The sequence below is a fragment of the Sabethes cyaneus genome, chromosome 2 (assembly GCF_943734655.1).
Source record: "Sabethes cyaneus chromosome 2, idSabCyanKW18_F2, whole genome shotgun sequence".
In the NCBI taxonomy this organism is placed as follows: Eukaryota; Metazoa; Arthropoda; class Insecta; order Diptera; family Culicidae; genus Sabethes; species Sabethes cyaneus.
The window spans coordinates 202,751,529-202,774,888 of record NC_071354.1 but is presented as its reverse complement, the minus strand read 5'-3'; the positions used below and the strand labels follow the sequence as shown (position 1 = coordinate 202,774,888).

At 40.1% G+C, this 23,360-nt stretch overlaps 1 protein-coding gene across 9 annotated transcripts in view; it reads left to right on the top strand.

Annotated features, from left to right (window-relative positions):
* Nucleotides 1-23,360, top strand: part of LOC128738135 (arginine-glutamic acid dipeptide repeats protein) — a 120,307-nt gene that overhangs the window by 77,791 nt on the left and 19,156 nt on the right. For all 9 annotated transcript variants that reach the window (XM_053833016.1, XM_053833020.1, XM_053833015.1 and 6 more), the window contains exon 4: nucleotides 16,569-16,891. In XM_053833016.1, coding sequence (XP_053688991.1) covers nucleotides 16,841-16,891 — 51 coding nt within the window. In that variant the 5' untranslated portion in view covers nucleotides 16,569-16,840. The remainder of the gene's footprint in view (nucleotides 1-16,568; nucleotides 16,892-23,360) is intronic.

Below are 23,360 nucleotides of genomic sequence, written 5' to 3'. Positions count from 1 at the left end.
TGATGAACTGAAACCTACTTCACTGAAGCTTTAAAGCAAACATTTTAGAGCAAATTAAAGTGACTTCAATTGAAGTCAAGGCATCTCTTCTATGAGCTTGATTTGAGTGTTCCTTAGAGTTTGATAAGTAGCCAGCTTAAATCATAAGGTGCTAAATCATGTGAACACGTTGACAGTGGATTGGTATGAACCAAGCTTCAGTAGGAAAAATCGTGAAAGACGAGCCCAATTTTGGCCTATTCTCGCGAATAGCTTTGCGCAAACGACGCAGAATAATTATTGATAAATTTGATTTGGCTTTAGACAAGCAATTTAGAATTGTTGACACTACGAAGCTCAAACTGTCATGAATTTAATCTTTAAGTAAACTGGTAGTTCACTAAGTGGAGTTATTTTTGCTTTGCAGCACAAAGATGGTGTTCTGTCTCTTCTACCGACGTTTCAAATAATTTACATTCTGTGTCAAGGTTGTACAAAACTAATAGCATAAACACTTTTAAATTGGTCATAGAAAGTTTAGCCCGGTTTTGCCGAGGTGAGGTTGTCAAGTGGCTCATCGGTTATTATATTAATCTTTAAGCCACCTATTTTTAACTAGCTGTAATCTGCGCGCGTCGCCTCGCGTCTGATTGATAGCAAATTGGAGGTACGCTATGTAACGCTAACGCTTTTTAACTCTATGAGGTGCAACTACGTTACTTTTGCTCGTCTTGAATGTAATCTGGTATGATTGGTTTGAGTCTTTGCTTAATGTGGGCGATTATTACCACGAAAATACATATCGCGCCTCTCGTTTTGGCGACAGACATAAGCCTCTTATATTTATGATGATAGATTGTTCATAGCACTTGTAAACATTAATTTTCAACAAACAGCATTAATTTCCACCTGTCGTATCAATATGCACGATAAAATATAATGCGCGTATGCTGCAAATCAACAGAGAGTGCTGAAAATTTATTTATTATTGTATGGGATATTTTGTTATGGTCGCTATAAACCAAATCGATCAGGATGATTTGACAGTAAAACTAACTTTTCTACTAGTAAAACTAGTTGACTCACATCCTTGGCACGAACGTCATTTTCATACATTTTTCTTGAAGCCGTTTGAGCCAGGCTTGCTGGTTCGAGTTTACGTCAAATTTGACAGCAGCTGTAAGAATCACGCAATCATACGGTTTTATGCTTCAGAAAAGGGTCTAGCCGGTTTTCCATACAAAAAATGCCCCCGAATCTAATTAAATTATGCAATGATTCAAACAAAGTACTTGGCCTGAGGAGCATTTTGGCAAATTTTCAGATCATTAGACGTCATCTTGAATCAGTAATGGCGGCTAGAGTGAATTTCATTTTTTGCAGTTTGCTCCGAAACCAATTATCATAAAAATTTGAAAAAAATCACAGATGTTATACTCACTGCAGGACACATTTCTATTGTTTTTTTGAAAATTTTCGGATGCGAATATCACAGTAAAAAAAATCGAAAAAGTTTTCTAGAGCATTTTTTTCAGTGTTCCAAAGATGGCGCCGCTTATTTTTTTTCTATCAAAAAATTGTTCAATCAAATGTATAAATAATATATTTTTTTTAACTTTTAGAAAATATGGATGGCGGTCAAATTTTCTTTTGAAAAGTTCAATATTAAAACTGCTCTTATATGTAGTTTAGGAATACGTCAATAAACAAAACCAACACACTGCTTACACTACTGGTAATTTATTATGGCTGGCAGTGCCTTTGAAATAAGAATTGTGTTTGTATTTGAAATTTTATGTAATTTTTACAAAAAATTTTTAAAAAAATTTAAAAAATTACACTACTTGAGCCCGAATCTTACGATCCGGAAAATATAAATGTCTATTCAGAATTCAGAAAACTGCGGATACATTCCATTGGCCAATGTTTGCGAAGATGTTTAAACTCTGTATTAGTTCTTTGAGTTCTTATATTGCATAATATAGCTCCAAGATGTTGTACATAAAAGAGTCATAGTCGGAAACTGACACAAATAGTATGGTCGTATTGGATTTTATTTAATTGAATTAAAATATCTCCACTGTGCTATAGGCGGAGAATATGGCTCTTGTGTGAGTGGCTCTGAACGGTGGTCGGTAGTAAATCAGATCGGACCAGGTCGAGCAGTCGAGTCGAACAGTCAAGTCGAGCAGGCAAATCGATCAGTCTAGTCGAGCAGTTAAATCAAGCTGTTAAGTCAAGCAATCCAGTCGAGCAGTTGAATCGAGTAGTCTAGTCGAGTAGTCCAGTCGAGCAGTTGAATCTTGAATCGAGCAGTCAAGTCAAGCTGTCGAATCAAGCTGTCAAGTCAAGCAGTTGAGTCGAGCAGTCAAATCGAGCAGTCTAGTCGAGCAGTTAAATCAAACTATTCAGTCAAGTAGTCCAGTCGAGGAGTTGAAGCGAGCAGTCGAGTCGAGCAGTCTAGTCGAGCAGTTTAGTCGAGTTGTCCAATCGAGCAGTTAAGTCGAGCTATCGAATCAAACAGTTAAGTCAAGCAGTTGAGTCGAGCAGTCGGGTTGAGTGGCTAAGTCGAGCAATCTAGTCGAGCTGTTGAATCAAGCTATCAGTTGAGTCTAGCAATCAAATCGAGTAGTCTAGTCGAGCAGTTGAATCGAGCAATCGGGTTGAGCAGTTGAGTCGAGCAGCCGATTCAAATAGTCCAATAGAGTAGTTGAGTCAAGCAGTTCATTCGAGCAGTCGAGTGGAGCAGTTGAGTCGAGTAGTCCAGTCGTGCAGTGGAATCAAGCAGTTGAGTCGAGCGTCGATTCAAACAGTTGAGTCGAGCAGTTTAGTCGAGCAGATGAATCATGCTGTCCAGTTAAGCAGTTCAGTCGAGCAGTCGAATCGAACAGTCCAGTCGAGCAGTTCAATCGTGCAGTTAAGCCGGGCAGTCGGGTCGAGTAATATGTCAAGCAAATTTGTCAAACAGTCGAATCGAGTAGTTGAGTCGAGTAGTCCACTCGAACAGTTCAGTCGAGCAGTTCAGTTAAGCAGTCCAGTCGAGTAATCAAACCGAGCAGTCAATCGACCAGTTCAGTCGAGCAGCCTAATCGACCAGTGCAGTCGAGCAGTCTAGTCAACCAGTTGAGCTATAGAGCAGTCCAGCAGTCGACCAGTGAGGTGACTGAGAATACAACCCATTGGTACTAAAGCATGACGTCCTTTCAGGGACCTGTTTTTAGTTACCGATAAGCCTCTTATGACGTCCTGTCAGAGCCCTGGTTTTCGGTACAGACATAAGCCTCTTACATAAATAGGTTCTGAAGAGCAGGCCACTTGGTCGGAAGGCAGTTTTATAGCGGTCATCAGAAAGTTCTGGTGAAGCTCATAATTTTATCAGCGGTTTTATGAAATTGATCATGAAAGCCATTAGTGGTACGCAGGGATGGTTCGATCACTTTGACTCAATTTTGATTCATTTGACAGTACCGTCTAAACGGAGCCAAATATGACAAAGTTAAATATGGGACATTTATAGAACAGGTCATTATCAATAATTTTGCTGAATAAAGTTTTGCTGTATCTTTTGTAGTTACGGCGCTACAATGCTAGTATCTTGTTAGTGACTAAATGAACGTTCATTTAGTCGCTGATGAGTTACTAGCATTGTAGCGCCGTAACTACAAAAGGTACAGCAAAGCTTTGTACAAAAATTGTAGATTAGAACTAGTTATACAAATGTCCCATATATAATATTGTCATATTTGGCTCGGCTGAGACGGTTCTGTCAAATGAATCAAAATTGAGTCAAAGTGATCGCCATCCCTGGCTGGTACGTAATAAAACTTAAAATTGTTACTTAGGAAGGTCTGCCATGTTGTGTTATTCGGAATTAGCAAAAGTACTGCCATTAGATTAAAGAATCAATTCAATTCATTTAAACTTCTCTCACCACTGAAACTTATGTTAACGGATATAAGTTTTATCTGGCACGTAGTTCAACTTACCTTCAATACAAATGTATGCATGTTTAGCTTCATTAATCATTATAAACATAAACTAATACTTTTGTTGTTCGTTGGTATCCGGTGATCAATTTCATCCGAATCGATGGTAGGGTATATTGCTGCTTCGTCGTAATTGCCTATTCCCGTCCTATCCAACACAAATTATTAAAAATATCAGCATTTTTATGACACACAATGCAAAACTAGTTATTCCCTAATATTTTAGTTTGTTTATCATACGCGATCAATCAAAGTGAGCTGAGATCTGTTTAAATGCTTTTTATCATTAAGAAGTCCTACCAGCCAAATTTCCCACGTTTTTTCGTGCGACGAAGAAGAAAATGTCGACCAATCGTTTTAATTTCTGTCATTCATAAATGAAAATAACTCACGCAAGGCATTGTCGTTATTCTACAGCCGGGAAAACTTGCATGATCTGCACAAATTTTGCAGAATAACATTTGTCATGCCGTCGTACACAAATACATGCGCGCTAGCTTCGTAAGCATTATTGTGATTTTTAGTTCGGACGATGAAAAATTTTCATGGACGGATTTTAAAACGTTACGACGAATTTAAGAAATAAAGTCAGTTGCGAAATTTCAATAAAATGCTTACAATAATCGCTTTTTAGTGAATTCAAAGTGCACGGATCGGAAAATAAGTGTGTTTGAGTTAAATCAGCACAAGAACTTTTGGAGTATTCATTATATCCACCTTAGAAATGATGAAAATTAGAGTGGCTTTCCATACTACGACGGGAATTAGAAATAAACCCTATCATAAATGTTTCAAAATCCTAGATGAAAATGAACGAACACTGGTGTTTTTTTAATGTCCCGGGAAATGAGATTTGACGGGGTATAAACTTCGCAATAGTCAAGCTGTAAATTGTTGGCCCTCCAGCATCTTTATCGGTCCTTGAATCGGCCAAATGGCACAATCCAGCAGATCCTTGACGGTCATACTTGGATGACTACATCGTCAATTTTAACTACACTGACAGGATACAGACAAAAAAAAACTCAAGTTCGTTTTTCATATTAAACGCTCTACTGATATAAATATTTTTATAATTAAATTTATTACGAAGCTCAAGTAGGAGCATTCAGACTGCTCAGAAATTTTTGTCAGCCGATTATTTTATTCTAGAAGTGCTTCTTTTTTAAAGAGAGAATAACAAACATTTAAGAAATGATTTTGGACCCAAATTTCTAGGCTTTTTGTGTTTTCTTGAACGGCCATGGTTGAAAAGAAAGTATTCAGGTAACCAATAAGCATTTCTAGTGCAATTTAAATGCAAGCCAATAAGCATTCAAGTTGCCCTATAAATGCTACTTAAATGCTATTTTGGCAAAATAAGCGGCTACTTTACTGCTAGCCCTCTTATAGTGCTGTCATTGCTTATTTGCAGCTTGTTACCGACAAAAAGAATTTAAATAGAATTGTGGATGCCAATTTATAACAGTTAAGCAGTCAGAAGGCTGATAAACAGCAACCTGCAGTATAAAACGCCAGGAATGCTAATAAACGATTGTTTTACTGCTTATACTAATGCTTATTGGTTACCTGGGTAGTTATGTTGGTTTCCAAAGGGTAAGCGAACGATTCAGAACACAGTTCGTCACATTGTCAATTAAAAAACGATGCACTTGGTTGATGTATTTACAACCAATGTCATGTGATTTCGAACAAGTCGTAAATACTGCCTTGAAATTTATATATTGCCCGTTTCTGCATTCTCTCCATCGATCATGCTTGATTGACGTTAAGATTTATTAATATTTCTTTTCTTAATTTTGAATCATTGTTTTTATAGCCCATTTACAGAAAATTGCGTTGCATTAATTGCAAAATATTGAAATGTTATTATTGTCTGAGTGACATGTAGTTTACGGAATACATCATGAAATGCAGCAAGTACCACTTCACTTAAGTACGTTATCGATTGCTGTTAAAAACAATAATCGTTGCTAAACAAGTAAAGTTAGTTTTTCTTTCATAACATAAATTAAATTGCAGATATTAATAGACGGTTTACCTAGTAAATAAAATTAATGTGTGATTGCATAAAACTCCATTCAACATTGATTATCAGTTTTAAGCTTTTCTTAGCAAACAACATTTTCAAGTTTGCTCAACTGAGGGGCTGTTCAAATGCCTGTCCACTACTCGGAGAATAAAAATGAATTGCACCACCATGATTGCCCGTTCCTTTATTCGTCTATTCGTTCGGTCGTCGGTTATCGAATGAAATGCTGCTGCGACCGGACAACGCTCTGGGGTCTCTGGAATTGTGTCGGTCGACTCCAGCGCAGCAGCTGAATTGTGACTGGTGGTAACTTCCAGTCAGTCTCACTCACAGATCAGAGAGCTTCACCGGCAGAGTGAGGGAAATACGACATCCGAAAAGAAAAGCAAGTGAAGCAGAATGTATCGCCTGCCTGCTGCTATCCGAACGACCGTTTTTCAACTTTCGACTCGATGCGATGTTGTTCGTCGGCGGAGGACTTCGGTGGCTGGCATGTACACTCAACCTCAACCAGTGTTTTATTTTGTCATTATAGCGATTTTTCGACTTGAAGGTTCATTTTCCGCTGCTTTTGTTCGTTATCTCGAGATTTGTTTTGTTTCTTGTCGTTGCAGTAATAAAGACGTGATGAATATTTCGTCGGTTGTATAAATAACTGCTTAAAGCTGTCACATTTAGTGTGACAAATATGTCTGTTTCCGCCCCGACCCCGATTCGGCGGCTGCTGCGGGCCGACGACGCTGACTGGCTGGTTTACTATTTGTGTGCTACTTGATCCCGTTTAAAACTGAAACATACTCCTAATAGATCCGATCGGGTGGGCGGTTTTGAATTATATTATTGACGTCATGTTTCTCGATGTCGGGCGGCGTTAGCGCGCAGTCACCCCATCCACCAACTGCTGGTGCGGTTTTTTGAGCCGTTCTGTGTCGATTGATTTGGAAGAATTCGGACGTTCACCTGATTCGAATTATTCGAAGATAGATTAACACTGTATACAATGGAATTTGGGGTATTCATTGGACGCTGTTTTGTTTTGTATTTATTCGCATCAGCGACCAACGCTTTAAATACAGTCTGTTGGAATATAGACTTTTCACTTTCTTGTTACTGCAAATCGCCAACGCACGGTTTTGAAACCCCTTTTCTTTCCCGACGTTTTTGGTTTGGTTTTGAAACATTCATAGAAATTTATATTTAGAGAATATTACATTAGAAAAACAACCTTTTGCAGTCACAAGATTAGTAGTGTCATTCCAAGTAATCATCGATGTGCCGTTTTGGTTACTGGCGCTAGCTGCAAACAGTCATAAAAAGAGTACTTAAACGGGTAGTAAACATAAACTTATCCATTCAACAGAATACTCTCACGAATCACCGATTGGCATCTGAGAATTTACAACTTAGAGTCGCTACTAGTACGGCATGTATATATCCAGCCTCTACCTACCTACACGGTGGAGCACACTTGCGCTAATCACTTGAACATTGCAATCTGTACCGCCGACAAATGACCACCATACTGCGCTGTCACCATTTACTAACCGATTTCTCAACCGCACCACCGACCGCACCGGTCCAACCTGTAACGTTGCATGCACCTAGTTTCCTCCCTCTGCTGCTGGTCCGACGACAAATCGACTACTCGTGCACGATCGTTTGTATCTCCTTCGAGGCGAGTGGTGCGGTTACTGGAACAAAAAAAAAATACAAAACATACGCTTCACTGCGTACTTTTCAACAAATTAGCTGTATAATCAATAATAAGCTGCCACTTTAGCGTAGCCGTCTCTTTTCACACTTAGTCATAACGATTAAGCAAGTCAACAGCGCGCATAGCTAGGCGGCGGGCGTCCAGTGGGAGGAGCGATTCCAGTTGCCTTCACAAAATCAAACTCATGCAAGTTAGTTACAGTAATCACGATGTCAACAGATTGTCTGACATTGCTGAGAAAAGTTTCGTTGAACAATATTTTCCAGTGTCATGTTTGGATTGTTATGGTTTATTTCGCTACCATTAATTTGTGATCATTTGCATGCCCAAAATACCCCCTTTACATTTGGCATTCGCCACGCCACTGGGTCGGACTGCGGAAAACCATTCCAAACCAAGCCATGAGACCCGCATCGTCGTCGTCGTCGTCGGTCATGTCCGTTGGCAGGCAGGCGCGCACACACGATAAACCGACAACATAAGCTCAGCTCGTCGTCGTCGGTGAGCAGCCAACAACCAACGCAAATTGTTATACATGTAAGCAGATTGACTTTTCGCTTTTTAGTATCGTAGCTGCAGAGCAGCAGGCAGAGGCAAGTGGCGGCAACCCCACAGAGTGTCCAAATCCACTTGGTCGGTTAGTCTATGTATGTAGTAAATGAGATACGAACAACGAGGCCGACCGCAGCACACTCGAATGTCGCTGTAAACGAAAGCAACTAATTGAGCATGCCAGCTTCTACGGCGGACAGCGCCTGTCCATGTCCCAGCGGGGCCACAGCCGAAAATGGAGCACAGTTACGGTGGTGCCGCCGAAACGCTATGGAAGGACGGGCGGGTGGAGGTGGGCGGTAAACAGAATGGACATTTAATTTCACTTCATTTTACTAGCTCATGTCGTGTCGGCACTGAAGGAGGCCTTTACCATTCCGAGCAAATGGCTTCTTATTCGCTTACTTTTTTGCGCTTTTTTTGATGTCGTCGTTCGGTCTCATTTAAGCGATTCGATTTGGTGTTTAGTCAGAGTCCCTGAATTACGTATATTTATTAGTAGTAGCAGCAGCAGCAGCAGCAGCAGCAACGCTGTGTGTTTGTCCATTTGGCTGTGAATTGCTGTCCCACTTCGGAAGGTACTTCCGAGAAGTACAGGTTGATTAAGTGGAAAATCATTGATAGTCGCAATTTACTGGGTAATTATCCAGATAGCGAATGATTGTAGGATAATTTTCTCACCTTTACATTAGAATCGTTGAATGTTGAGTGGAAGAAAAGGCGCAAAAAAGTGAACTGGCAAAGGCACGGGTGTTGAGTATTATAATATTCTAAACTGATGTTATCTCAAAACTGTGGTGATAAATGGTAGAATAGACCCGCAAATTTTTCTTTTTCTTCTAGCAGAATAGAGCCGGGTGGCTCTTGTCGTATCAAGAATTCCTCCCCACTGCACTGTACTCGATCCTGGACCACTCGTCACCAATTCGTTGAGCGTCTCGACACACCCAAGTCGTCTTCAATCTAGTCGAGCCTTCTGATACGTTGGATCCTTCTATTGCTGGCGCCGGTGGGATTCTTGACGAGAACGAATTTCACTGCACAGCTGTCCGGCATCCTTCCGACGTGGCTGACCCACGCTAGTCTCCCAACTTTCGTCAGGTGTACCGCCATCCGGGGTGACATTGGGCCACGGGGGTGAGATTGGGCCAAAAACCAAAAATGTTTATTTGTGAAAATTTATTATATCTGTAGAAACTGGTGACTTAAATTCAAAATGATGATGAACATAACATATTTATTCATAACTTAGAATGGAACACAGATAATATTAGCAAACTATTTAGCCTAAGCAGGGTTTCAAAGTTCGCGATCAAAAATACGCGGAAATAACGCTTGTAAAAAATGTCCCGCATAAACCAACCCAAACAAGAAATCGCATCAACTTGCTATCTTGAAGGTATATAAACTAATCATTTACAATATTTCGAAAGGTTATTATGTGTTGGATAAGTTTTGATTACGAAAATAATATTTTTCGAAACTTTGTACTTTTCGAGCTTCACGGGGGTGAGATTGTGCCAAGCCATAATGATCGATCCAATTTGTGGATTTCACATACACAACAAAAATACGCCAGTATACACCAGCACACTCACATTCTTTACTATTGAGCACAATATTTTGACAGATTAGATTGCTTCATCCATTTTGGAGCAAACTGCATCATAGGTCTGCTAAATAATTTAAATTAATTTTTACTTTTTCTCTGGAAATTTCAGATACTTTGAATAAACACTCTAATATAAGACGAATATATTATACCGTGTATAAACTGCCAGTTTTAAGGAGGGGGAGGGGGGTAGGATAGGCCACATGTTCTGCGGCCGCGGGTTCTTGAACGAAGTAATGGTTACTTTTGTTAAATAATCAAATAGGTATGCTTCCTTAGGATACACCCTTTCATATATCTCCCCCTTGTTAACCCTAGAAATGCTACTGGCTATATAAAGGCTCTCCATTGACTACGAACTCATTTTTAGTTATTTCAGACCACTCCGGGTTATTTTCGTTCATATTTTTTGTATGATGCGTTGTTTTTGGCCGGCCCCTTGCCCCTAATAGTCCACTTAGTTCATGGACGGCCACATATGAACTACTTTATACTGATCTTTATGTGTATTGTTTATAAACATGCTAATGTTCACTGTTTAGGTTTTTAGCCTAACTTTATGTTTTTGGCACAATGTCACCCCCTAGAAGGGGTGAGATTGTGCCAAAGTTGATGCACTTCCAGTAAAATTAGGTTTCATTGTAACTAGACCATCTCTACGGTAGTTGTTAATTGAACAATTTAGTATATATTGACAGCTTCGAAATCAACTTAGTTCCTAAATTGTGTGTATACTGAGCTAAAGAACAAACATATATACTTTTTTGGCACAATCTCGCCCCGGATGACGGTACGATTGGAATCTCTCCAAGTAGTGCCTGCAGCTTATAATTCATATGCCTACACAACTCTTCGCTTTCCGTTTGTATTCTACCCAAAATAGTCCACAACACCTTTCGTTTATATACGGCAAGTTCACGTATGTCTTCCATAAGCAAAGTTACGAGTCTGAAGTCCACGGAGGCCTACCGGTCTGATTAGTGTCATGTATCATCATTCATTAGCTTTGTGTGATGGTGGATGCTCCTTAATGGAAGCGTCTTACGAGCTCCAAATGCATCGTTGAATCTTCTTACCCGTATTATTGTCTGAAGCCTCTTCCTGTCATATATTTGGTTTTCGACGCACTGATTTGTAATCTAATCCTCGTAGCCTCCGTTTTTAGTCCGGCGTAGATTGAATCCGCCGTCCCTAGTTTTATAGTAATGATGTCGACATCGTCTGCGAAGGCTCCATCCCCTTGCCGCAACGCTTTGCGTGAATCGAAGAGACTCACCCATAGCACACCACTCGCTCCAGGGTAATAACTGGTCGCGCTCGACTGTATCGTGTGCTGCCCTGGAATCCACAAAAATATGATGCGTGGGCACGTTGTATCCCCGTCATTTCTGGGGGATTTGTCTGAGAGTAAAAATTTGATCCGCCATAGCATGGGTCTCTATACAGCCCGCCGGATACTGCCTTACGAATTCTCTTGCTAATGAGAATCGATGATGTAACAAAGTCTGGGAGTGCACCCTATTGCAATCGAGCCGATCGCTCTTTTTATAGATGGAACAATCCACACTTCTCCTCCTCTCAATTCCTTGAAATTATCTAGTGAAGTACCGTTGCTAGTGATTCTTTGCTATTTTTGTACAGTTTTGCCGGGAGTCGGTTCTTATCGACGGCTCCATTATTCTTCAGTTAACCGATTTCTCGCCGGATCTCTTCGAGATCCGGTATCCTTTACGAGATTGATTCTCCTTCTCATAGAACTTGCGCGTCTCATTAGCGCGGAATAGTTATTGTAGTTCTTCACGATCTCTGTCCTTCTTCTGGCGCTTTTTTCTCCTTATGATCGTGGTCAACTCATTCCGCGCTTTTCGATACTTAGCCGAATTTGCGCTCGTGGCAATGCTTAGATAGTTTTTCCAAGCTGTTTTTTCTCTTCCACATTTTTTGACATTTTCCATCAAACCAATCATTCCGTACAGCCGAGGTTCCTTCACCTAGTACTGCGGTCGCGGCCTCATTGACCGTCAAGCGTATCCTGCTCTATTCCTTCACAGAGGAACGTAGAGCTTCATACAGTACTCGGGCGTAGTTCTCGGTAACTTTCTTACTTTTTAGGCGACAATCCGCTTATCGAATCCATGCCAAATTCAGGAGTCGTCTTCATATATCTTGGTTTCGGGCTGCCGCTCTCCAGTCGCCACTAACACACGTTGTTTTATCATCCATGTCAACAGTGCTCATCCGACGGATGCGGGGTCTGCCACGAAGTCGTTGGTTCTCTGCTAAATAAAATATTGTGTTCGCTGGTCTCTTAACCAGCATCCTTACTACGTGGCCAGCCTATTGTAGCCGTATTTTAGTCGTTGCACAATATCCGGATCTTTGTATACTCGGTATATTTCATGATTCATGCGCCTGCGTCACAATCCTTTGTCTAATACGCCATCAAGAATTGATTGCAAGATCTTACGCTCAAATACGCCAAGGGCTCAAGGGTAGCACATATCAGTCTAATCAGTTTTGTTGGAAAACCCTGTTCAAGCATAATCCGCCTCAGCTCATTTCGTTTAACTGAATCGTACGCCACCTTGAAGTCTTTAAGTAAATGGTCGACAAAATGTGCAAGTTGAATTCCCGGTATTTATCGAAGATTTGTCGCAAGGTGAACATTTGGTCCATCGTGGAGCGCCCCTCTCGTAAACCGCATTAGTATTCGCCAACAAAGGTGCAACGGCCTCAGTCTGACAAACAGGATGCGAGAGATAATCTTGTATGCAGAATTGAGTAGAGTAACGCCTTGATAACTGCTGCATTCGAGTCGATCGTCCTTTTTGTGAATAGGGCATATGAGACTTTCCAACCAGTCCGTAGGCAATCCTTCCTCAGTCCGTACTTTTTGTATAACCTGATGGATTGCATAATACAGCGGTTCCCTCTCGAATTTCAAAAGTTCGACGAGAATGCCGTCCTTTCCAGCTGTTTTGCCGTTTTTCAGCTCTCTCGCTACTTTTCGTACGCTGGATTGCCTAATTACCGAATATATATTCAAGGAGCGCGGCTTGTCACGAGATATATACCGTCGATAGCTTTGTGCGCACGTGCACTGCTACTACATAATGATTCGAATCGATATCTGCTCCCCGTAGGGACTGTAAGTTGATGATGTTCTAGAAAAACCAGCCATCGATGAGAATATGGTCAGTTTAGTTCAATGCTCGTTGATCAGGTGATCTCCGAATAGGTTTGTGGATATCTTTGCGGGGAAAGCAAGTGCTTCTGATCAGCATGCCTCGGAAGGCTGCAAAGTTGGCTGGACGTTATCGTTCGTGTCGGTGTGTAGGCTATGGGGCCCAATCTGGCCAGTGATACATCGCTTCCCTGCTGACCTGGGCATGCATATTCCCGATGACGATCTTGATGTCCCGTGGCCAACAGCTGTCGTAATGCTTTTGCCACGCACGATGCGATATGTTCCGAGAAGGCCAGCCTACTGTCCAATGTGATACTCAGATCTTTTACGGTATGCACTCTATCCAGGTTAGTCGATGACATCGAGTAATTGTAGACAATTAAGTAGCGCTGGCGGGTGAACGTTATGATGTGACACTTTTTTAAGTTGGCTTCTATTCCATTACATTAACACCATTTTAAAAGCATGTCAATGTCTTCCTGGAATTCGGTACACTTCGCAACTGAAGTAACCACACGAAAGAACTTGGGATCATCGGCGAACAGAAGTTTTAGTGTAACCAGCAAGTTGCAATAATCATTTACGAATAGTACAAAATTCAACGGACCCAGATGACTGCCCTGCGGAACACCAGACTAGATTTTAACCATCTGTGAAATGTTGCCTCCAATTCGCACCGGAGCGCTGCGGTTACACAGGTACGAAAAAATCCATTTTGTCAACCAATCAGGGAAACCGCATCGTTTCAATTTTTCTACAACGGGACTAAGCGGTACATGATCTAGGACCTTTAAGAAGTCCATGTATGTCGCACCAACTTGCACTCTTCTTTCAACGCTATGTACAAGTGGTGAGACATACATACGACATGTTGTATTTGTCATATTTGTAGTTGTAGGCCGTTTTTTCACAAAACCATGTTGCTCTTTGCTGATAAATTGATGTACATGAAGGTATAGTGCTTCTAGGATTAAACACTTGAAGTCGTTCGGGAGAAAGCTAAGAATGGATATTTCTCTGTAGTTGGTCACGTCATGAATGCTTCCGGCCCTATGGATGTACACTACGTAGCGGTTTTCCAACAAGTGGGAAAGATACCTTCGCTTAGCGATTCGACTACAACATTATTGCTCAGGTGTATGCTGTATTCTACACTGCATTTGTGTGCTTTATCGTTATTGAGTAAACGGTAACCCTAATTTTTTTTGCGTGCATGTGTGATGAAAGTTTACCATTCCTTCGAAACATGTTCTACTATTTATACTACTGGTTCGTCTCGTTATAGTTGACACTGACTAGTCCTCCTCATTAGGATTTAAAATTACCTCAATAGGTCTTTATGGCAAGTCAGAACTAAGCGTCTTCGGGGTAACGTATAACTTTGCATGAAGAGATAACTGAGAATTATTGTTTACGTTTTGACTAATTGTCATTGAAAACTGCCCACAATTAAGATAGTCTACTCGCGTCATAAAACGACGAAGAGGTAGACTGTAAATTCTTTTATGCCTATGCTGTTATGTAAACTAGATTGATTGAAAGTTACCCGAAACAACGAGACTAATGGTTTGTACATACTGTCAAAGATATCGAATACAATAGCTTGCAGTTGCAATCCAGTCACCGGATTGAGATTGGGGTCTTTGAAACGACCAATGTCTTTTTCGAGCAGATCCTTGACCGTCAAACTCGAACCAGTGATCTCTTCGATAACGATTTGCTGCTTTGTGTCCTGCTTTGTGATTCGTACTATCTAGAAAATATTTTTTTAATGCTTTTTAAATCATTTCGTGTTATCAGATTTACGAGTTTGTTATGACGTAGGACTACGTCTTACGGCAAGGTTTGGAATAAGGTGTCATTCCAAAAAAATCAAAAAACGCGAGCGTCACGAAAAAATGAAAGATCTTGAGCGCTAATTGCTTAACGGTTTTCCGATCGATTTTCAATATTTTTGCGCCAATCGATCGGAAAATGTTCTATGCATTCGCGTCAATAAAGAAAACCATTGATTTTTGAAAGCGTACTATTGAAAAAAATGGAAATAATGAAGCATTGTCCAACTGAAAATCCTCGCTTCGTGATTGGTTGGAAAAGACGACATCATACTTTTAACGTGATTTTAGAAAAAAGTGACAAAATCTACCCTTCCCAACAGACCAATTTGACATCTGTGGGAAGTAAACTAGAACAATTGACAAAGTCTCCTCGTCTCAATAAAATTTCTTAACACATTTTGTTAACATTTTGTTGTCTTTGTTTGGGAAGTACGCCAGAAAGTGTGACAAACCCCCCTCGTTCCAACAAAAAAAAATCACGAATGCGATTCCTAATCTAATTTGATGTCTTTGTTAGGGAAGTGCGTCAAGAAAAAGTGATTAGGTCCCTCGTCCGAACAATTTTTTTAGGGACTGCGATAAAACCTAGACCAATTTAATTTCTGTGTTAGGGAAGTGCCTTGCATCAAGACATCGCAAATTCTTTACGACGAGACGATTAAACCTAGGTGAATTGGATATCTGCGTTGGAAAAGTGCGCTACAGTTGTAGTGTTCGGTTATAATATAATTCTGTATGGATGCGTATGTTTATCGTTTCATTGGAAGTGTAAAGGAAAGATGTGCTATTGATAAAATGGGATTGAATCGGTAAAATCCCTTCAACGTGGGGGAATGGCTAGTAATAAAAACAATTTTTAATTTCTGCAAGGTAACAGGAAAGCAATAGTTTGTGATCCTGATTATATTAAAAGCACATAGAAAAAACTCAGAAATCTATTAAGGATTCAACGTATACAATATTACTACTTCGATAAATGTTACGCATGTGCATGTACCATATATGCTGCATTGATACATAAAGAATATCATTATTATATGCATGGATACATGCTACTATCACTACAAAGAGACTTACGTAATCCTACGTCGCCATTGCGGTCATGTCTTGTATACAACCGCTCTGATTTTTTGAATACGAAGTATTTGTTTTGCTATCGAATGACAACAATGTTTCTCGACATGCCAGTAAAATTAAATAGCTGATAGTTTCAATCGAATGTCCGATGTAAAATATATTCCACAATAAAATTACATGTGCTCCGTGATTTTGCCTTTTGGCGATTCTACTAGCTGCTGTAGGACACCCGAATGAATCACATGTTTTGTGTACGATACACAAAGTAACTAATATTAGACATTGCTTCCTGACAACGCATTTAAACTAATATTAGCTAATGTATTCTCCATATTACAGATATGTTTCTATTTTCCGTATTATTTATTTGACGATTAATTTGATGATCGACTGATTCCATTTACTGAATCTCGTCAATGTTGACGTTGCTCAGCCAGCACCCTGTTTATGTCTACGTAATATCATGCGTCAACATTCGGCATAACGCTTCAACTAGATTATCAAACACAAATAAAAATCCATTGCTCGTTTCGCCGCTCGTTAAGCTGCCGACATTCTAATCAATACGTTTTCAATTCTATTTATTTTCAGACGTCATCCAGTCCCGCCGCCTCACCACCAGTCGCGTCACGCCATCATCAACAAAGTTGCGTAAATGAAGCCCATCAATCCAGGGCTAGACCATTCCGTCTAGTTTGTGTGCGTGTGTGTGTACGTGTGCAGTGTCGGTCCAGCGAACTGGCGCTTCCGGTAGCGAACATCACCACCCCGGTTGTTGACCTTGCGCAGCGAAACGGCCACCAACAACGGCCAACGGTTAGGGGTCTCACCTGGGGTGCTAGGTTCGATCTTGAGGGGCTAATATGGCCACACCGCCAACCGAGGGAGAAATCAGAGTGGGTCCCGGCCATCAGGTAAACGATATCTATGTACGTAAGCCCAAGTTCAAAAACTAACTGAAATCGCCACACGGTAATGGAGTTTTTTTTTCTGTGGATTCTCGTCGACTTAGCAAACGGCGAGGATGTCGAAGTGTTTATGTAATTCGTGATTATTTTGCACGGCGAGCCACGAAATAACTGCGTCTGCAGAACGATTGTATTTTTGTCGTATCAGTTGAATTCAATCGAGTGAAATTTAAATTTGTGTGCGTAGTTTTGGACTGGCATTTCGTTTAATTTGTTTAATCAGTATCTTATAACGTTTAAATATTTGATTTTTCGAGTGAATTCATCCATAAATATTGAAAGTGCGCTTAAACTGGCGTTTAATTTTATCTAAGCGCACTTCGTTTGTTTAGCTAGTTTGAGTAATCCATAATCTTTCAACAGAACGTAAAAAAACTCTCCTCGACTAAGTCCTCCTCAATTTGATATACGCAGCGTACCCGTTTGTTGTATTATCCATTTAGTTTCGGAGAATGATAGACACAATTTACCATGAAGATATTTCCGGACCACCGCGTGATCAGCTGCATGTTTTGTTAGGCACACCCATAACATACTTGTTCACGCCAGCCCCAGCTATGTTTCCTGACCGAAGAAAAAATAATGTTTCCGCAGAAACCACATAAATTGTTTCAACTTAACGCAAACAGATTGAAATGGAAGCCACAATGAACAAAACGTATAAATAAATAACAAGCTCGGCGCTGTTTGTGGTTCCTACGGCCATTCGTCGCTAATCTTTCATCTGAGGCGATTATTCAACGCTCGCGTTCAATAATGTGTGCGATGAGAAAAACATGACTGGGCTTGTATATCTGTACATCTGTTCATAAACACACTTTCGCTGCTTTTTGTATTTTTTTTCTCTTTTTCCCGACGTGCCGAAGCGAGTTATATTAATTGATGTTTCTATAAACTGAGCTGGCTAAGCACAAAGATACTTCATTAGCAAGATACTCAACTGTCACTTGCCTTGCATAAATCATGGAACTATGGGGCAAACATTCTTCAGTGTTTACTTGCGCAGAGGTGCCTCTGGCACCTGGCAGGTAAAGGGTAACCCTTGTGTAAGATTTGCCCATGTAATTAACACTGTGATACACATTGTGCGTCGGCTGCTGGTATCTTTAGCACCTGTCGAGATGTAAATTAAAAACAAAATATGTGAGCAGAAACTGAATACAAGGAACAGAACAAATATCGGTCTACCGTGTACAAATGATCCCAGGTTTCGGGAAGTTTGATCCTCCTTAGCTTTTGTGGCTAGCGATGGTTGGTGATCGGTTATTGCGCAGGGGAGTCCGTTTTTCCGATTTTCGAATATAAATATATACTGCTCAAATTTAAACAAGTCTTCTAACTACTCCATTGAACTGAGATACACTATTTCGAGGTATTGGAAGTGTAATTCCTATTTTTTAACAATTTTCAACAAATTAAGTGCAACAGTTTCAATATTTGAAGACCTCGTGTCAGTAGTGGCCCCGTTTCAGCGAGAATTACTCAGAGCAAAAATGATAGCATAGCAACACTCTCCTTATTCGAAAACCCTTGCACGCAGATTTCCACTTTTTTTGTAACAGAAAAGTAGACTATCTTGGACTATCTTTTGCTCTTTGCCAATTATTTCTGTTTAAAAACAAACTTTGGCGATCTATATATTTTGCTGTCTATAAATAAGGTATAGTTCAGAAAAAAAATCTTGAACTGATTGAATGCAAAATAATAAACTTGTAGCAATTTACAAATTCAATATGGTCGAGTTAAAAAATTGCGAAACTACGAACTAAACTGATTTATAATGAAAGGCAGAATTGTGTAAGCGCAAACCGCACTACGACAAATACCGTGCTAGATTGTTCTGCTCCGCTCGTAGTTGACACGCTATTGGTTTCAGTGCATTTTTTGCCAAAATGCTGCAGAAACGCGTATGACACGGTACCTTGAAGCACATTTCTTTTGTATTGTGGTGTGCTATATGTATACGGAACGCACTGTGCGACACCGTGCCACAGAGCAAGACAACCGAGCAACTTATTCATTCACATTCCTTTCTCAAAGGTATATACTGCCGTACTGCGAGTTGCGAGCAGTGGGCTGATATGACGTCACATTTTCGTTGCTCACATGAAAAAGGCGGTAAACGCAAAGTGATTTCACAAAACGAATTTAACTAACCATTTTCACAGTAGTTTTCATTCACAGTAGCAGTTTCATGTATTTCGCATCAATTGTCTGCCTAACATTGGCTATGTGATGCTAAAGCCTTGGCTAAAATCAAACTAAAACTAACAAAATTTAACAATTTATACATCCGACTCGGTTGTCAGCTTGAGCCCATATATGAAGCTGTCAGCTTGGGCCCGCTCTATGTTGGCTACGTTTTTTTGTACAGGTTGGTATTGGAAGTGTCATTCCAGTGGTTGCGAGTGACACCATATCAGCCTACCGGGTCATACGCAGCCCAAGTGAGTACTTGAATACCGATCCCGAGTTGTCTAACAGCTCAGTCACATATCACGAATAGAAAATAACGAAGAATGAAATCATGCAAGATTGCCTGGCACCGTGCTCATCGGCGCCAAGTCGAGAACCTTGCGCTTCTACACTGCATTCTATCAAGAATGCGGTGCATTTATGAGCCGGTAACAACCGTGTCGGTATGAACGGTGCTTTTTCTTCAAACACACATTCCATGATATATCAAAACACACAAGAGCTCCGTAAAGTTTTGGCCAGATTTAGCTACCTGCCACTGCAGCCGAGAAACACTTCAGTAATACCAAAATAATGGGGTGGATTTAATTAAAATAGACTTTGGTACTTCTAGTTGCAGTAACCTATTTGTGACTAAAGTTGGTAATATATCGATTATCGTAACTTCTTTGTACCAACTGTGCTAATAGAGATTTTTAACTAAAATTGAGATACTGTTACTTATTAAATTTTAGATTTGAAATCTCTAAAGTGAGATTTGTCCCACTATTTATTTATCAATTACTAGCTGACCCGACAAACTTCGTATTGACACAAATTAAACTGTGTTGTACATAAATCGTGAATCTCGGATGAACTTTGTCACAATCTTGAGTTTTGCAAGTTTCTGGGGAGTTCATGGGTGTTTTAATATACCAATTTTCCTCACAGTAAAGTAGAAAACAACTCTCCCCATTGCTTAGCCTGATAAAATAAAGCGGATAGCATTTAAATATTCGCCATCATTACAAACCATTTCGCCGAATACCATTTTGCGGAACACCAATTCTCGGTTGACCATAACGCGGAATATAGAGTTTCGCAGAATACCATTTCGCGAAAAACCTTGCGCGGGATGTACTATTTCACGGAAAATCTTTTCGTAGAAAGTACAATTTCACAGGGATGACCCAACTGAAGGAAAGTAATAGAGGTCAGTAGATCTAGGAAAATAAACCTAGATAGAGCTGATCTCTACGGGGGGCTGTTCCCCCCCCCCAGTGGCCGGCGCTTCCGACGGCAGGTCGCCGGCAACACTCGCGGCCTGTGGCCGTCTCGCGGTGAACTATCTAATATTACTATTGATAGTTTTGGGTGGTCTTGTTATTGATTAATGTTTTATGGAAGAGTCTAAAATTTCTCAAGTTCGATTAGTTTTTGAGTTACGCAAAAATTTCTGCTTTATTTGTATGAGAGTCCTTATCCCCCTACCACAGGGGTGAGGGGTCTCAGACCATCATTAAAAAAAATTCCTGCCTCCAAAACCCTCCACATGCCAAATTAAGTTCCATTTGCTTGATTACTTTTCGAGTTATGAGGAAATTTGCATTTCATTTGTATGGGAGCCTTCCTCCTAAAAGGGAGAGGGGTCCTAATTCATCTTAGGAAAAATTCATGCCTCCAAAAACACCCACATGCCAAATATGGTTCCATTTGATTAATTAGTTCTCAGGTTATGAGGAAATTTGTGTTTCATTTGTATAGGAGCCCCCCCCCCCCTCCTGAAGCGGGGAGAGGTTTCAATTCACCATAGAAAAAATTTTTGTCTCCAAAAACACCCACATATAAAATTTTGTTCCATTTGCTTGGTTAGTTCTCGAGTTATGCAAAAATGTGTGTTTCATTTGTATGGGAGCCCCATCTCTTAGTGGGGGGAGGGGTCTCTAACCATCATAAGAACCTTCCCTGGCCCCAAAAACCCCTATATCCAAATTTTCACACCGTTCGGTTCAGTAGTTTTCGATTCTGTGAGGAACATAGGGCAGACAGACAGACAGATATCCATTTTTATAGGGGAAGACGGGGTAAGACGGCCCCCCTAAGCAATTAAATTTCTAGCATAAAATGCGTTCGAAAGTTCGCCTTTTCTTGTATCACACATGAATAAGCATTTATTTACCTACTATTAAAAATTATAAAATTATTTGTTATGTGTATTTTTCTACGATTTTTCGTCAATTTTTGAATCATCTAAATATCACGTGTTAATTTTCAGGCGGGGTAAGAAGGACCACCAAAGGGGTAAGACGGACCATTACGGAGTTAGACGAATCATTGGCAGTTTTTATGCGTTTTTAGAGTTGCAAAACTAACTTCAATAGTACTCAACAGAAACAAGTTTTTGAAAGATTTTTGATAAAATAGCATAAAATTAGCTTATAACTAACATAAAATTAAGTTGTACCGCTCATCCAACTCAAAGGCCAGTTCTTTGACCATGCTGAGTCCATAGAACCGCTCCTCCAGTTCTAGCAAATGCTGAACCAGTTCAAGATCCGAGCCTCATTGTTGACGTATCGTACGCACTTTAATCTGCCGACGAAGAGTTGTCTAGGGAATTCCGAATGTGGTAAATGCTGTCCTGATGGACATACCTTTATCAATGGCTAATTTGGCCTGATTCATCTGATACACCGTCTACTGCATCCGCGATGTGTTTCTAATATACTTTCGATGCATCTACGCAAACAAAAATCAACATCACCCAGGAAAACCTTCAAACATTATTAGCGCTACAACACATTGTCCTTTTACCCCGTGAAAAATGGCCCGTCTTACCCCTAGTTTACAATCTTCACCATTTTGCATTTTTTACTTAAGCCGTACTATTTTACATACCTATTTCGACACACACAAAACAGGAATCGTTTTACAAACGTCAGCGATACGGAGAAACGTCGAAATACTCCAATGTTTTGAGAAAATCCCTTAAATTTGTTGCTGCTAAAATTAGATCACACAAAGTCACGACGAGCGAAGAGTTTGTTTTGATTCTAATTTTGACGTTTCGTGTGGCCGATCACCACAGAGTGTTTCGAAAGTATCCAAATAAGTTAACAAAGAAGGTACGGTAGCGTAATTGCAAAAAAAATTAAGGATTTCTTTTCGAAATCGATGTGGTCCGTCTTACCCCGCCGGGCCTACTTACCCCGTCGTACCCTATAGATTCATTGATTAGATATTTATAAAATTTATACAGAAATATGTTACTCGGCATGTTTTGGTCAACAAATATACACCTTCGTTTTGCTTACTCCATCAAGCTGTTGATGTTAAAAGCAATCAGTCTGGTTGGAGTTGTCTTGACCTATTTGCGAATGTTAACGATGCTATTAGTCATCCAAACTGAGCTTCTAACCCAAACTATGAAACATCTTATCTGCGCTTGCTGACAATATTGTTCGAAACTTCTTTCCAGCAGAATGTATTTCCTACATCATGGACAAAATTCATCATGTTTTCCGTTTCCCGAGAATCGTTGATAATTATCGCGACATCATGTCACTTTCTGCTTGCTCGAAGGTGTTGGAAATTGTAGTCCACGACGCACTTTTTATGTACAGTTCGCAATAATTATCCATTAATTTGCATGGATCTTTCCCTAGAAGATCAGCTGCTAACTGTTTGTTAGCGGGTTGTTTCGTTCTGTTTAAACATATACAGACTTTAAAGCTGCCTCCGATCGTAGTGACTACGAAATATTGTTAATTCGGATGGAGAAATTTGGAATTTCTGTCGCTTTTACCAGACGGATGAAGTCTTACCTTACTGACTGTAGTTTATTTGTCAAGATCAATCCGGAAGAATCAGTACTGTTGTGTAATCTATCTGGGGTTCCTCAAAAAATCAACTTGAGTCCTTTGCTTTTTTACACATTTATCAACAAGCTTTTTATACCTTAAAAATCATAGCATTCTTAAATGAATAGCTCCATGTACACCCACATTTCCCAAATATGTTAATTAAGTTGAAAATTTGCAGTTTTGACTGAACTGTGGAGTGCGCAGAATTAGGCACCATGCGCAGAATTTGGTGCGTTCACGGTATATTGTACGCTTATTCGGCCGTATGAATAAAAAAGTTAGAGCAAATGCTCCCATACGATTTAAACGGGAAAAGCAAAGTAAACTGTTTTATGCATACGGCCTATTGTTTGAATCCTGCTCAACAGTCAAGTGTC